This window comes from Sebastes fasciatus, chromosome 3 (assembly GCF_043250625.1).
Source record: "Sebastes fasciatus isolate fSebFas1 chromosome 3, fSebFas1.pri, whole genome shotgun sequence".
NCBI classification, from domain to species: domain Eukaryota; kingdom Metazoa; phylum Chordata; class Actinopteri; order Perciformes; family Sebastidae; genus Sebastes; species Sebastes fasciatus.
In genome coordinates, this window is record NC_133797.1 from 12,105,389 (window position 1) to 12,118,946 (window position 13,558).

A 13,558-nucleotide genomic window follows, 5' to 3' on the forward strand; every position below is an offset into this window, starting at 1 on the left:
TAATAGCACTGTATTTCTCACTAAAGGCTTTTTTAATGTATATACAGACTGTAGTTAATTGATTGGGTTAACTGTAATCTCACGTGCCTTCCGTGGGCGGAACATTGTGGTCCAATCAGCGCTCAGAGATGACGTTGTTGACAGGAGCATCTGAACGCTGATTGGTTGAAGATCAAAACACTCAAACAGCCTCCGCCTCTTCCCGGAAGCTGACAGTCAGCTGACTGTTCTTCTTCCCTTGTTGTTTCCTTGGTTAGCAGCACCAGTACCACCAGAACTACCACTACCAACAAAACAACCGTCCCACTCTCTCCTCTCCTTCTACTTCACCCTCTTTCTCCTCTTTCTCCAGGAGTTAAGACAACTCCTCGCCCTCCTCCAGTCAACCATGGACGAGACGAGTCCTCTGGTCTCTCCGCTGCGGGACTCGGGTGATTTCAGCTACTGTCCCACGGAGCCCACCAGCCCCCGGGGCTCGTTTGGAAGCACCCCGGGCTCGGTGGTGCGCATCCCGGCGGGCAGTCCTGGTCGCAGCCGGGAGAGACAGCCGCTGCTGGACCGGGACCGTGGCAGCTCGCCTCGGGAGCCGCACAGGAACGAGTTCCCGGAGGATCCCGAGTTCAGAGAGATCATCCGAAAGGCCGAGCGAGCCATAGAGGAGGGGATCTACCCGGAGAGGATCTACCAGGGGTCCAGTGGAAGCTACTTTGTCAAAGACTCCCAGGGGGTAAGGAGAGGAAGCTGTGTTGCTTAAGGTCCCTTTAGCTGTCTCATGATGTGTCTGTGGTATCTGAGGTGTTGTGTGTGATGCAAGGACTGCGAGACTGTTTAGATAAAAAGTGTGGTTCGCTTTTAAGGCCTCTTCCAACTAGCCTGTGATGACTTGGCATATACTTGGCTGTAAGGCAAGCCAACAACAACACCAACCTGCACTTTAAACTAATAAACAACCAGCTCTTGGATAAGAGAAGAACAGAATACAGGTTTATCTAACTCTGACAGTGTAAATATACTCAAAGTGAAACTGAATACAGTACACATACTATCAATACAAACAAAGAACATTTTAAATGAGGTCTCTAAGAATTGAGCATTGGTTGGATAAACGACTTCTTGTACACATTATTTGTTGCCAAAATCATCTTGCAGCAGAGTTTAGGGGATGTTGGTCAGCCCTCCTCCCAAAGCTCCCATACAGCCCCCAACTGGCTTTGTTTATTGGTCATGTTTGTGACCACTGCCAGCTTGTTCCTGTCTTTATTGTTTGACAGAACCCTTTCAATGAGAGCGACAGACAATTAGTACAATTTGCTGGCTTACACCCTAGCTATTAAGATACATTGTATGTTTTTCTTGAGATTATAATCAACATTCACATTTAAGTATTTTTGAACTTCCTGATCCAGTTGCTTATTTCCCCTTAAACTGATTTTATCATCAATGCGCGGCTGATGTTCAGATCCCTCTGCGTAGGCAGGTGGTCTGTTGGTGAAGGTCCATCTCTGTCCAGCTGTCACTATATAATGTCATCAGTAACACACAGATAAGATGCTTGTTGTCACCCATTTATTTTCTGGTTGCTCTCCCTGTCTTTTCTTGTTTTTTGCCCTGCTGTACTGCAAGTCTGAGCAAAGAGCAAAGTCTTCAGCATCTAATCAAACAGAAGATGTTTGACGCTGAGCACACATGTCTGATTTGTTGCAGCACTTATAATCACTTTGCAAGGGTTTTTACAAAGTGCTACACGTTCAAGAAGACAAATCAGGGATTCGACGCATGGACGGTTATAGAGCATTTCTTTCCATTCGTCACCCTCGACGACGTCTCCTGACTCCAATCAGGCCAAATTAATGACGGTAAACTTTGATCAGCGCAACCGGAGCCAACCAGTAAAAGTCCACCATGTCCTTATCTACAGTGTGAGTTGTGTTTAGCCCATATTAAACAAAAAACAGAAGTGTGTCTTTAGACTTTGCGGCTGGAGCCTCAGAAATTTCATTTGTTGTATTTTCAGTCTGTTCAAGACAAGATGATCATTTATGTGCCACTTTATCCAATCACTCAGCTTACAAAACAGAAAAGAAGGCTGTGTGTGTGAGCTTTTTATTCAATGACCCTCCCCCTCCAGTTTCTTTAGTTAGTCACCAGTGTGCTTAGTGGTCATGTGCTAGCTCTCTGTGAGGATATAATTCTCTTCAATGACCAAGTTTCATGTTGTAATCGCTGTATGTGTGTAAGTGTGTGTGTGTGTGTGTGTGTGTGTCATACGAGCGTAATGCAACATGTGATTTCTATATACAACTTTAAAGTTACACCACACCCCAACTCTATCTATTGCTTATCAAACATCCCCTATAGGCTTTAAAGATAGTTTGTAGTGTAGCTTTTTACAGAGCACAGTGGCTGTGGACAACTTCGATTCATGTCAGCGACAGTTGGTTTCAGTAATGACACGATTTCACTGTATAAAAAGTGTCATTTTAAACCACTCCTGCAGGATAATCCACCTCTGTGTGTTCTCTATGTTTGAGTCCTATTTTCAAGTTTACAAATGAGAATATTGTCCTTTAAATGTTTGTCTCATGCTAAACCAACCCTTCTTTTCTTCTCTACTCCTAAACTTTCCTTTCTTAACTCCCTTTGGATTCTGAACCTTTCCTGATTTTCCTCCGCTCTGCCCCCTTCCACAGAAAATCATCGGCGTGTTCAAACCTAAGAATGAAGAGCCCTACGGCCAGCTGAACCCCAAGTGGACCAAGTGGCTCCAGAAACTGTGTTGTCCCTGCTGTTTTGGCCGCGACTGTTTGGTCCTGAACCAGGGGTACCTCTCGGAGGCCGGGGCCAGCCTGGTCGACCAGAAACTGGAGCTCAACATCGTTCCCAGGACCAAGGTATGGACACACACAGTGCCGCGTCCAAGTTACAAGAGAAACAAACAAATTTATTACACAGCTTTGTTGAATACTCAATTCTGATTGGTCAATCACGGCGTTTTACGGTCTGTTATTTCTTTATAGCAGACCGTTGCTATTTATAACAGACTGTTGCTATGGGCGCAGTTCTGATGTCGGACTCTGGCGGACCATTTTTGTGTCAAATTATTGATTTCTTAAGTAAACAGCCTAGTAATAAGCGGGACAATGTACAGCTAGCCAGTCATTGTTGTGAAATAAATCCCTTCAGGGTGATGCAAGACCTTGTCAGGGTTTATTTCACAACAATGACCGCCTTGCTGTACATTATCCCTTACTTGGCAAATACTGCCTCTCTTAATCAACCTTTTGCATTCTAGGTGGTGTACCTGGCTAGCGAAACATTCAACTACAGTGCCATAGACCGGGTGAAGTCTCGAGGAAAGAGGCTAGCCCTGGAGAAGGTGCCTAAAGTGGGCCAGCGTTTCCACAGGATTGGACTGCCGCCCAAGGTAATATGATGAAGTGTTGTATTACACAGGTGATTGCTTTCAGTGATTGGCTTGTGTGTATTGATTAAATTCATCCAGTGATCTGGGGCATAGACTAAGTAATTCTATGTGAAGGTTTTTTTCTCCTTTAACTCAGTCCAGTACATTAAAGGAACAGTGTGTAACATTTTGGGGGATTTACTAGCAGTTTTCATTCGTGTATAATCACATGAAACTAAGAATCGTTGTGTTTTGGAAAGGAAAGAGTGAGCGGAGGGGTACTCAGTTGGTTCTGTCTGTAACCACACAACTAGATGCCGCCAAATCCTACACATTATACCTTTGAAGGACAATGGCATTACAATGTGAAAAGAAAAAAAAGACCCCAAACATCCAGAGAATCCATGTGCTGCGTCTAACATGATCTGTTGCTACTCCATTAGGTTGGCTCCTTCCAGATCTTCGTTGATGGATACAAGGATGCAGATTTCTGGCTGCGGAGGTTCGAAGCGGAGCCTCTTCCTGAAAACACCAACCGTCAGCTCCAGCTGCAGTTCGAGCGGCTCGTAGTCCTCGATTACATCATCAGGAACACAGGCATGTGGTCGCCCTGCTCAGCACCATCAGGGCTGGGTCATCATTAAGGGCAATATACCTTCAGCAAAGTAAACTTGTTTATTAGAATATATAATGTTATTAAGATGTTGTCATACAGTCAGTTAGAGTCTTGAATTCATCCATAGCAGCTTTTATCTGGTTATTTGGTTTGTTTCAATATGAGTCTTTTTTTTTGGTATTCTAGACAGGGGAAATGACAACTGGTTGCTGAAGTATGACTGTCCCATGGACTCTGGAAATAGGGTGAGAGCACACAGACACAGTTAGAGTCTTGACGGCCATTTTCTTAAATGCTGACCCCAACGGCTGAATATGTGTTTATTTTGAACCTTTCTCTATGTAGGACACAGACTGGGTGGTAGTAAAGGATCCCATCATCAAGCTGGCAGCTATAGACAACGGCCTCGCCTTCCCACTCAAACACCCCGACTCCTGGAGAGCCTGTAAGCAACCTACATTGACTTTGATTTTAACCAATCTTTGCTCACCCTCGGCAGGACGCAATTCATGCTTTTGAAGAAACAAGCAAAAATCGATCTATTTCGATCTATTTTAATGTTCTTCACTTTGTCCCATTCAAAGTTTCTTTAAAGGTCTTATTGATAACATTTTATGTAGAAAAATGTTTTTGAAAAAATAATACATCCACAGAGATTTTAGAAAGGTGCCGAATAAAAGTATGGCTTTTCCTAAAAAAAACTATTATGAATTAATCATTTAAAAACATTTTGCGGGTCCAAAATGAATGTTTTGTTTATCTCTGTGGAAGATATCTGACGTTTGGTTTCCACTTCTAACAAGGCTTGTGAGCCAACAGTAAAACAACGTTGGTATCACGTGGTATCTCTGGGTCGTCAGTTATGGTACATGTCCACAGCCTCCGTCCTTTCCATGCATCCCATTCATTGTCTATGTAAGCAGCCGTGCAATGCATTCTGGTAGCGTGGCGAGTGCCTTGTGTCTAGTGCTGGGAAGCACTAGATAAAAAAAACGCCCCTGTGGACACCATTAGTACCATTAGTGTGGAATAAAAACAGATAAATGGCTGAGATTGACAGTAAGTGTCTGACAACGACTTATTGTGAAGTGAGTGCAATGGATGTTATCAATGTTATCAGTAGCGCCTTTTTTATAGCTATTCTCTCTGTATCATTGACTTGTTTTACAAGTAGTGTACTTAATCATTAAGACACAGTTTTGTTTTCCAATCACCAGACCCATTCTACTGGGCGTGGCTATCCCAGGCCAAAGTTCCTTTCTCCCAGGAAATCAGAGAGCTGGTCCTGCCCAAACTCTCTGACCCAAATTTCATCAAAGACCTGGAAGAGGATTTGTACGAATTATTCAAGGTATGGAGGGACTCACATTGAGTATTTGTTAACATTTGTTTTGTGCAGAATGTGGTATGTGGTAATAATGTAAGTTAGTGGATTGCGAGAATGTGGCCGACGAACGGATGAAGAAATTGAAATAATTGTGGATGACTTTGCTCTTTGGCTGGAAACTCTGTGTATAACATGCGTGCATTGTCTACTGTGTCTCACAGAAAGACCCTGGTTTTGACAGAGGACAGTTTCACAAACAAGTAGCCGTAATGAGGGGGCAGGTGAGTTTTCTCCTCTCTTCTCGAAACACATTTTTCAGCAGTTTGAAATGCAACTTAACTTTTCCTCCTTGGACGAATCTCTTTGCTTTAAAGCATAATTATCATATAAATATTATTATAAACATACTCTTTCTTTCTCCTGTTTCATCTATAGATCCTGAACCTGTGCCAAGCCCTGAAGGACGGTAAAACGCCCCTGCAGTTGGTCCAGATGCCCCCAGTAATCGTGGAAACAGCCAGAGCACCTCAGAGAGCCAACAGTGAGTCCTACACACAGAGTTTCCAGAGCAGAAGACCCTTCTTCACCTGGTGGTAGGAGCGACGCAATGAAAGAGGAAGAGGAGGAACAGCAGGAAGCCCGGAGCGAGGAAAGGAGCGAGGAGTGTCGATGTGCCGATGGAAGACGGGGCAGAATCTGAGAGCGCAGGTTTTTGTCCCCAGAAATGGAAATAATCATCACCCTCCCCTCCTCTACTTATGGATATTTTGGTTGCATAGAGCGAGCGAGTGGGTGGAGAGATGAGGCCAAAAAGAGGAAGAATTTCACAACATATCTTTCCTGTTTGCCTCCGTGCCTTGCGTGGATGTCAATGAAGAAGCTTAAATGATGAATATTCTGCGAGAAAGAAAGATTTTCAGTGAGTTGTCCAACTTTTCTTTTGGACTCCTGGGTGCACATAAGGTTCGTCCACACACATGCACGCCAGTCAAAAGCCTCTCGTGCTTTGTTTTTGGATGGGAGCTGTTGCATTCCATGTTTGTTTGTTTTTTTGTCTTCATACCTTTTTGCCTTTTTAATATTCACCTGCATATTCCCTCCCACACAGTTAAAAGCCCTGGGCTGGGGAAAGCACTGGTGCCACTGGTGAAGATTTTTTATTTTTTAACAAATAAGAGAAGTGTTCATTTCGGTTAAGTCATGAAGATTTAGGAACTGGGCTCTCGGTGGTGTGTGTGTCTTAACACGGTGATCACAAGCCATGTGAACTGGTTTCACAGTTACTCATTACACCTCCTAACTGTTTAGTTTAGGATCTGCAAGTCATCTGAGGGTGACGTTTGAAAGAGAGGCGCTTTTGGTGACACAAACTATTTGTTAAGCTGAGATGAGTATGACTGACTCGCCTAATTTTTCCTTTTTCTTCTGATGAGTTAAATCGTTGGCGAAGTATACAAAATGATCCCATGTGCAAGCAGGCAGAGGGGGGTTGGTGTGATTCCCAGTCCACAAGCTCCCGTTGGTCTCGGCCATGTCGATTTCTGTTCATTTTCTGGCTCGTGGGGTGGACCTAAGTAAACTACGAAGTAACTTCCTGCTGTACCGAACTGACATGAAATGTATTGTGACAATGCACTGTATAATTTGTATGTAATATTTAATGATAGATTATAATTAAAACATATTCCATTAATACGGATGATTTGTGTGTTTGTGAATGAGCAATGTTTACAGTCGCACAACACAAATATGAAAAATTCAGCCAGACCTCCAGAACCTTTACTGTGTTCTGTTGAGGAACACTGGGTATAATTACAACTGCAGGTCATTTTAGAAATGTTACAGTCCAACAATGGTATGCTAGTGGTTGACCAAATCATCATGCTGCTATAATCAACAGCTTTATACTGTATCAACAATGGATGAAATGATGTAATGTGAAAGGAGTCACTTGTAGTGATGACCCACAGAGAATTATCACCTGACTCTAGTACCCTTCAGCGTCTTTGCGGCTCATTGTTTTGTTTTTATGGCCTGCAACGTTACTGTTTTGGTCCAGTTTAACTGTTCTCATCAGCATTGTTTCGTTTTCAGCAAAAAATCTCTAAAGGCTCCACTGTACACCTCCTGCTCAGCACCAGACCGACACAGTCAACAGCTAGCTGGTGAACATAGCAGCTAAAGAGCCAGATGTTTCCCTCCGGAGTCGGTGGAGACCATAGACTGTATATAAAGATGGACGACATAACAGCTCCCCTAAAGTGAAGCCAAAACATCTGGATTGCCCGCCCTGGTGGCTGTCTGCTGTATAGGTCATAAATCCTTCATGTTAGCGGATGGGACATGGGCCAAACTAAAAAGTCTTTCTCTCATTTTAGGTAGTTCTTATCATGCTGATGTAGGCTCAAGTGTTCATTTTTCAAATAAGTTTGGTTTTAATTAGTTATTTGATGCTGTAAAAAGGGGGTGAGACGTCATAATTGGCAGCTGTGAGTCTTTCTTGCTGACAAGCTGCTGCCGTGCTCCGTTCACGATTGTTTTGGGCAGGTGACCTCGATACCGCAGCACAACCGCCTGTTCACTAATACGCAGATTCTGACTTCTAATGACGGCAAAATCTCAAGATGGCAGCTCTCGTAACCGGGATATTTTGGCTTCATTTCTGTACAGTGGGAGGAAGTGAAGACGCGTCATCCATCTTTATATACAGTCTATGGTGGAGACCAAAAACTGAGCTAAAATGAATGAGTACTGGACTTACATTCAACAAGTAGTCAGAAACACGACTCCTGACGGCATATTGACTTAAAAGTTATGCCAGTTTTGTGTTTACTGCTTGTTTATGCTGCTACTAAGTGGCCAAAAAATCTGTTAATGCAATTTTCTTCATTGGACATTTATTTCAGTATTAAGTCATGAAAACAAAAAACACCCTAGGATACAAATGCTCTTAAAGTGCCCTTGATGCCCTGTTTACCGTGACAATAATATATCATGAGTTCTCTGGCAAGTGCGACACCAACTGCCCAGCTAATGAGTGCCCTCAAAAATGCATTGTACTCATGTATATCGGAAATTTTATTTCAGGCTTTACTCAACAGTACACGTTAGCAGAAGGTGCTAACAGTAGTAACACAATATGGCCTTTCATGCAGAATCAATATTCCAGCTTCCACTACCGTGTGAAGAATCCAGTCCGTTGTTAGTAGAGGATGCGGTGAAGGTAGCGTTCAGAGTGTCTGGCCTCCAGTCGTGCCACACCCAACCTCCATGAGGAGGGTTTAAAGGGGTTATGGTTCTCGGGGATGTCTTCCTCAGTCACCGGCAGAAATTCTCCCGAACTGGGCTCTATGTCGTCCTCTTCATCATCAACGCTGTGGCCGGATAACGGCTCCTCAATTCTGTAAGAAACAGATGTTACTCTAGTTTGGCTGAACTATCACAGGCCTACGGTAGTCTACACATTATACTGAGCACATAATGTATAATGCTACTCTGGCAGTATGGATGACAGAATCGAAAAAGTCATAATGGTCCTTCATTCTCAGGAAAAGGACCATTCAGCAACTGAAATAAAGATGTTTTGTGTAGCTATCAATGTCACTTTAGACACTTGAGCCTGATTGACAAAACCCTACTATATATTTAAACACAGCTTTAACCCACAGTATTATGCAGAAGAAGTGAAGTCAGGTGATTTTGAAACCATAGTATCAGATAAGATTAAAAGTCTACAGCCATGCTAGCGAGGCTGGAGCATAGACTGTACATAAAGATGGACGACATAACAGCTCCCCAAAAGTGAAGCCAAAACATCTCGATTGCCCCCTGGTGGCTGGCTGCAGTATAGGTCATAAAGCCCGCCTCCTCCATGTTAGCAGAGGTAGTTTTTATCACACTGATGTATGTTCAAGTGTTCATTTTTCTGGCAAGTTCGGTTTTAAATTATTTGTTGCTATAAAAAGGGGTGAAATGTCGTGATTGGCAGCTGTGAGTCTTTCTCGATGACAAGCTGCGGCAGTACTCGGCTCGCGACTGGTTCGGGCGGGTGACCTTGATACCGTGACTCAACCACCCGATCACTACTGCGCAGACTCTGGCTCCAAATGATGTCAAAATCTAAAGATGGCAGCTCCCGTGTCCGGGATACTTTGGCTTCACTTCTGTACAGTGGGAGGGAGATACATCGTCCATTTTTATATACAGTCTATGGTCCGGAGTGTTATCATGCTAACATTTGCTGATTAGCACTAAACACAACCGAGGCTGATGGGAATGTTGTTAGTCTTGCAGGAATTTATTCTGTACAAATTCTAATTTAGATGAAAAGATGCAGTAGATACAAAGATACAGTGCATCAAATGTCATGGGAACCCATCCATTAGTTGTTGAGATATTTCAGACTGGACCAAAGTGGTGGCCCACCAACCGACAGACCGACATTGCCATCTCTACAGCCGTCATGCCAATGGCTTGGCTAACAAATTGTTCCAGTACACAATTTTGTTATTACCGCCCAGTGGGTAACTCCGGGCTCTGAGAAGTGAAGCCAATGTGGAAGTGTCTTAAACTTGCATTATTTCTAATAGCCAGCAGAGGCGACTCCTCTGGTAGCAAAAAGAAGTCTGATTATATAGAAGTCTATGAGAAAAGGCCCCTACTTCTCTCTTGATTTATTACCTCAGTAAACATTATAAACATGAGTGTATGGTCTCAATCCCTATTTTCAAGTCTTCTTCAATACAGCGTGATGTTCATTTAGTAAATGATGGTCCCATTTAGAGTCAAATAGACCATAGAGCAGGGGATGCTTTAGGGCGTGGCTACCTTGTGATCGACAGGTCATTGCCACGGCGTTGTCCAGTCTGGGAGTTGTAAGTGTTTTTGTCTAACAACTTTAACCCTGTTTTCAGGTCATGAAATTTTATTATAACCTTTTTTGGCCACCCAGAAGTGTCTAATTTAGAGTTCGGTTGTGCTTGCAAAAGACCAACATGGCGACAGCCAAATACCAAGATGGCTGAACTTTTTGCTTCAAAACGACAGTCCACAAACCAATGGGTGACATGACTATGTCTACTTCTTACAAACAGTCGATGTTATTGCCCTGTAGATGCACATAGGATAAGTTTGAAAAAGATCATGGTTTGGGTTAAAATAACCTCTCTGGCATAAAGCCCTGAAGGCAAACCTCCCTCTAGACTCACACCACCATTTTGACTTTCTGTTGCACTTCATTACTCCTCCAACAAATCTAATTTCATCTCAGTGAGGAATGTCGAAAGCAAAGCATGACAGTGTGTGTGTGTGTGTGTGTGTGTGTGTGTGATGGTATGCAATGCAGAAAGAGAGGGGAGGACACAGTCTTGTGAGGTCATGCTGAGTTTGTTAGGCACATGACAATTTACACGCTGCATTTCAAAACATAGAGGGAGTCTGGAATCCAGTAAGACAAGATCTTGAAGACTTGCAAGTTCAACTGATTGTTTATACGTACATAAAATGACAGATTATTAATGAATAGGGAGAGAAATGTTTCACTCCTTTTCCTTTTAACTCCTCATCTACATATCACTTTTCACATCCTTTCTTTACTATTTGCTGACCTCCTGCCATTTGACACCGTCACCCACCTGAGATACCCTGATGCTCTGAGCAGCGTGAGGTCTCTGCGTCCCTCCGCTCTGAAGCCCGCTTTATTCCTCGCTCGGACTCGCAGCCCCACCAAGGCCTGGGCCAGCCCTGCCTCTTCGCCTCTGTCCTCCTCTTCCTCCCCCTTTGCCTCCTCTGACCCCTCCATGTCCGCATCCATCCCTCGCCACACCAGCTTCGCCCGGTGTTCAGCGTCTCTGTCCCCTGCCGTTCTGAATAGCCTGTGCAGCTGGTGCAGGCTGACCCCTGTAAAGATGTCAGAGCACGCAGACTTCCTGCTTCGTTGATTGGAAAGTTTCCACTGCACAGGCGCCAGGCCATCCTCAGAGGAGGCGGATGCCATGTTGCGAGGATGGAAAGCTTCCAGGTGCGTAAGGACGAGAGGACAGTATCAAGGGGGAAGGTGTCTGACAGGAAGGTGAACGGGGAGAGAAGAGAGAGACCAAATTGGTTAAACTAATGAGATCACAGCCACAAGCAAAGCTCGAGCCTTCAGCCAGCAGACCATCCCGGCAGCCAAACAACCTAGTTACCATTCCTGTCTGATAAGGTCTTATGTCTTTATTCATTTGATTAAACTGGCAGCTAATTTCTTGATTACTAGTTTGGGCCATCAGAATTTTCCAAATCCCAAGTTGACATAAATTGCTTGTATTATCCAACCAAAAACCCAATTAATCAAATATCATAATAGATAAAGAAAACCAGTAAATATTCACTTTTGAAAAGCTGAAACTATAAGATTTATGGCATTTTTTGCCTTTTGGAGGTACTGTTTTTTTTGCAACTATAATGACTTTTTCATTTTCCATAAATCTGCCAATTTTGTTTTTGATTCATTTTCATAAAAGTGAACACAAAAGCAACACATTCTCACAGTTGAGAAGCTGGAAACAGAAAATGATTGTTATTTTTACTTGCAAATGTTACAGATTAATTCATTATTAAAATAGTTATGTGACTAACATCAAACTTTTACACTTTGGGGGATCATTAATAATTATTCAGACATATTCTTTGGTTTACTTGGGCACAATATGATGATATATAAACTGAATAAAAACAAAAAAATAATCTTAAACCACATTTAGCGTTATGGCAGGGCTTTGTAAAGATTAAAAAAATTAATAATTTTCTTTAAGTTGACTTAAATCAACTTAAAGAAAATGAGTCAATGGAACAAACTGGAATCATATCACCAATACTTCAAATTCCCCACAAACTTAGGTGCACTCAAAACAACTGAGTTATTACTTCAACAACTCATTTTTGAGCTAAGCTAAATTCATGGGAACGAGTCGCTCCACATTTTTGGGAGGATAGAGTTATGTTGACTTACTTCTTTTATTACGATGTGCTGTTAGGTTTTACAGTGTAACTGGACACTATGCAAGGAAACCAGATTGTTGCTTTGTGGCATATAGTAGCATCCCCCTACATACAAGTGACAGGCTATAGAATAAAAAAGCCTAAGTAGAAATTGTTAGGCTAAGTCAATTATGCTCCATATGTTTTGCTAGTATTTTTCAGTTTTTGAAATAGCAATAGCACCCACTCTTCCTCATGTAATTTTCTCATTAAAGGTGCTATTGATAACATTGATAACATTAAGCCTCTATTATATATACGTATATATAGCCATTTACTTCACAACAAGTTGTTGCCAGGCACTTACGGTCAATCTCAGCCATTTATCCCTATTTTCCACACTAACTGACGACCCAGAGATACCACGTGATACCAACGACATTATACTATTGTCTCACAAGCCTTGTTAGAAGTGGGAACCAAATCTCAGATAACTTCCACATTGATAAACAAAACATTAATTTTGGACCCGCCAAAAATGTTTTAATGATTAATTCACAATATATATATTTTTTATTTTCAAGGAAAAACCATACTTTTATTAGGCACATTTCTAAAAGCTCTGTGGATGTATTATTATTATTATAATACATATATTTCTTTTAAATTTGTCTACATAAAAATGTTATCAATAAGGCCTTTAACTTACTTCCATATATTATCCTGGCTGATTTGTTTTACAGCTGTCTGCTATAAAAATAAGTTTACATTAGCCTAGTTTGCACTAAAGAAAAAAAACTCAAAATGATTTGAAACACTGGTAGAATATAGATGAGAGTGCTTACCTTCCCCTCTGTAGTGTGAATGAGACCAACCATGCACCACCAGCAGACAGACAGACTGATTATTCAGCCAGCATCCAGACTACGACCAACCTTCACAAGCACTAATGCCGAGCCGACCCATTTCCAGCCGAGCTGCAGGGGAACGTGGAGGAATAATCAAAGAGTAATCCATTAATGACGTCAGTGCCGAGGTGCTCACCTCACAACAAGAGTCAGAAAGAGAAAAACAAACCAACTGGAGCCAACAAGTCCAAGACCGAAAGGATCAGGCATTATGGGATCCTGCTATTTCAAACACTAATTCAAGCTTTCAGACTAACTGGGGGACATTAGACACACACACACACATGTGGGGAAAGGCAAAGTTAAAGGTCCCATATTATGCTCATTTTCAGGTTCATACTTGT

The 13,558-nt window shown here is 42.4% G+C and overlaps 2 protein-coding genes across 2 annotated transcripts; one reads left to right on the forward strand and one right to left on the reverse strand.

Moving 5' to 3' along the window:
• The first annotated feature begins 216 nt into the window (after positions 1–216).
• Positions 217–7,042, forward strand: pi4k2a (phosphatidylinositol 4-kinase type 2 alpha). The gene is made up of 9 exons (XM_074628992.1): positions 217–727; positions 2,691–2,891; positions 3,293–3,424; positions 3,847–4,004; positions 4,210–4,264; positions 4,365–4,464; positions 5,237–5,370; positions 5,568–5,627; positions 5,782–7,042. The coding sequence occupies exons 1-9, from the start codon at positions 389–391 to the stop codon at positions 5,941–5,943; spliced, it is 1,341 nt and encodes a 446-aa protein (XP_074485093.1). The 5' UTR covers positions 217–388; the 3' UTR covers positions 5,944–7,042.
• A 1,364-nt stretch (positions 7,043–8,406) lies between these two features.
• On the reverse strand, positions 8,407–13,309 carry avpi1 (arginine vasopressin induced 1). Its single transcript, XM_074628987.1, has 3 exons — positions 13,152–13,309; positions 10,980–11,405; positions 8,407–8,747 (listed from the first exon to the last, which is right to left on the reverse strand). The coding sequence occupies exons 2-3, from the start codon at positions 11,339–11,341 to the stop codon at positions 8,549–8,551; spliced, it is 561 nt and encodes a 186-aa protein (XP_074485088.1). The 5' UTR covers positions 11,342–11,405; positions 13,152–13,309; the 3' UTR covers positions 8,407–8,548.
• Between the last annotated feature and the right edge of the window lie 249 nt (positions 13,310–13,558).

Bases quoted from the DNA above. Each gene is read 5' to 3' on its own strand.
- avpi1 (XM_074628987.1), bottom strand. From the start codon at position 11,341: ATGGCATCCGCCTCCTCTGAGGATGGCCTGGCGCCTGTGCAGTGGAAA. The intron at 8,748-10,979 runs GTGGGTGACGGT...TGTTTCTTACAG, and splicing joins AGAGCATCAGGGTATCTCAG to AATTGAGGAGCCGTTATCCG.
- pi4k2a (XM_074628992.1), top strand. From the start codon at position 389: ATGGACGAGACGAGTCCTCTGGTCTCTCCGCTGCGGGACTCGGGTGAT. The intron at 5,371-5,567 runs GTATGGAGGGAC...TGTGTCTCACAG, and splicing joins ATTTGTACGAATTATTCAAG to AAAGACCCTGGTTTTGACAG. The intron at 5,628-5,781 runs GTGAGTTTTCTC...TTTCATCTATAG, and splicing joins TAGCCGTAATGAGGGGGCAG to ATCCTGAACCTGTGCCAAGC.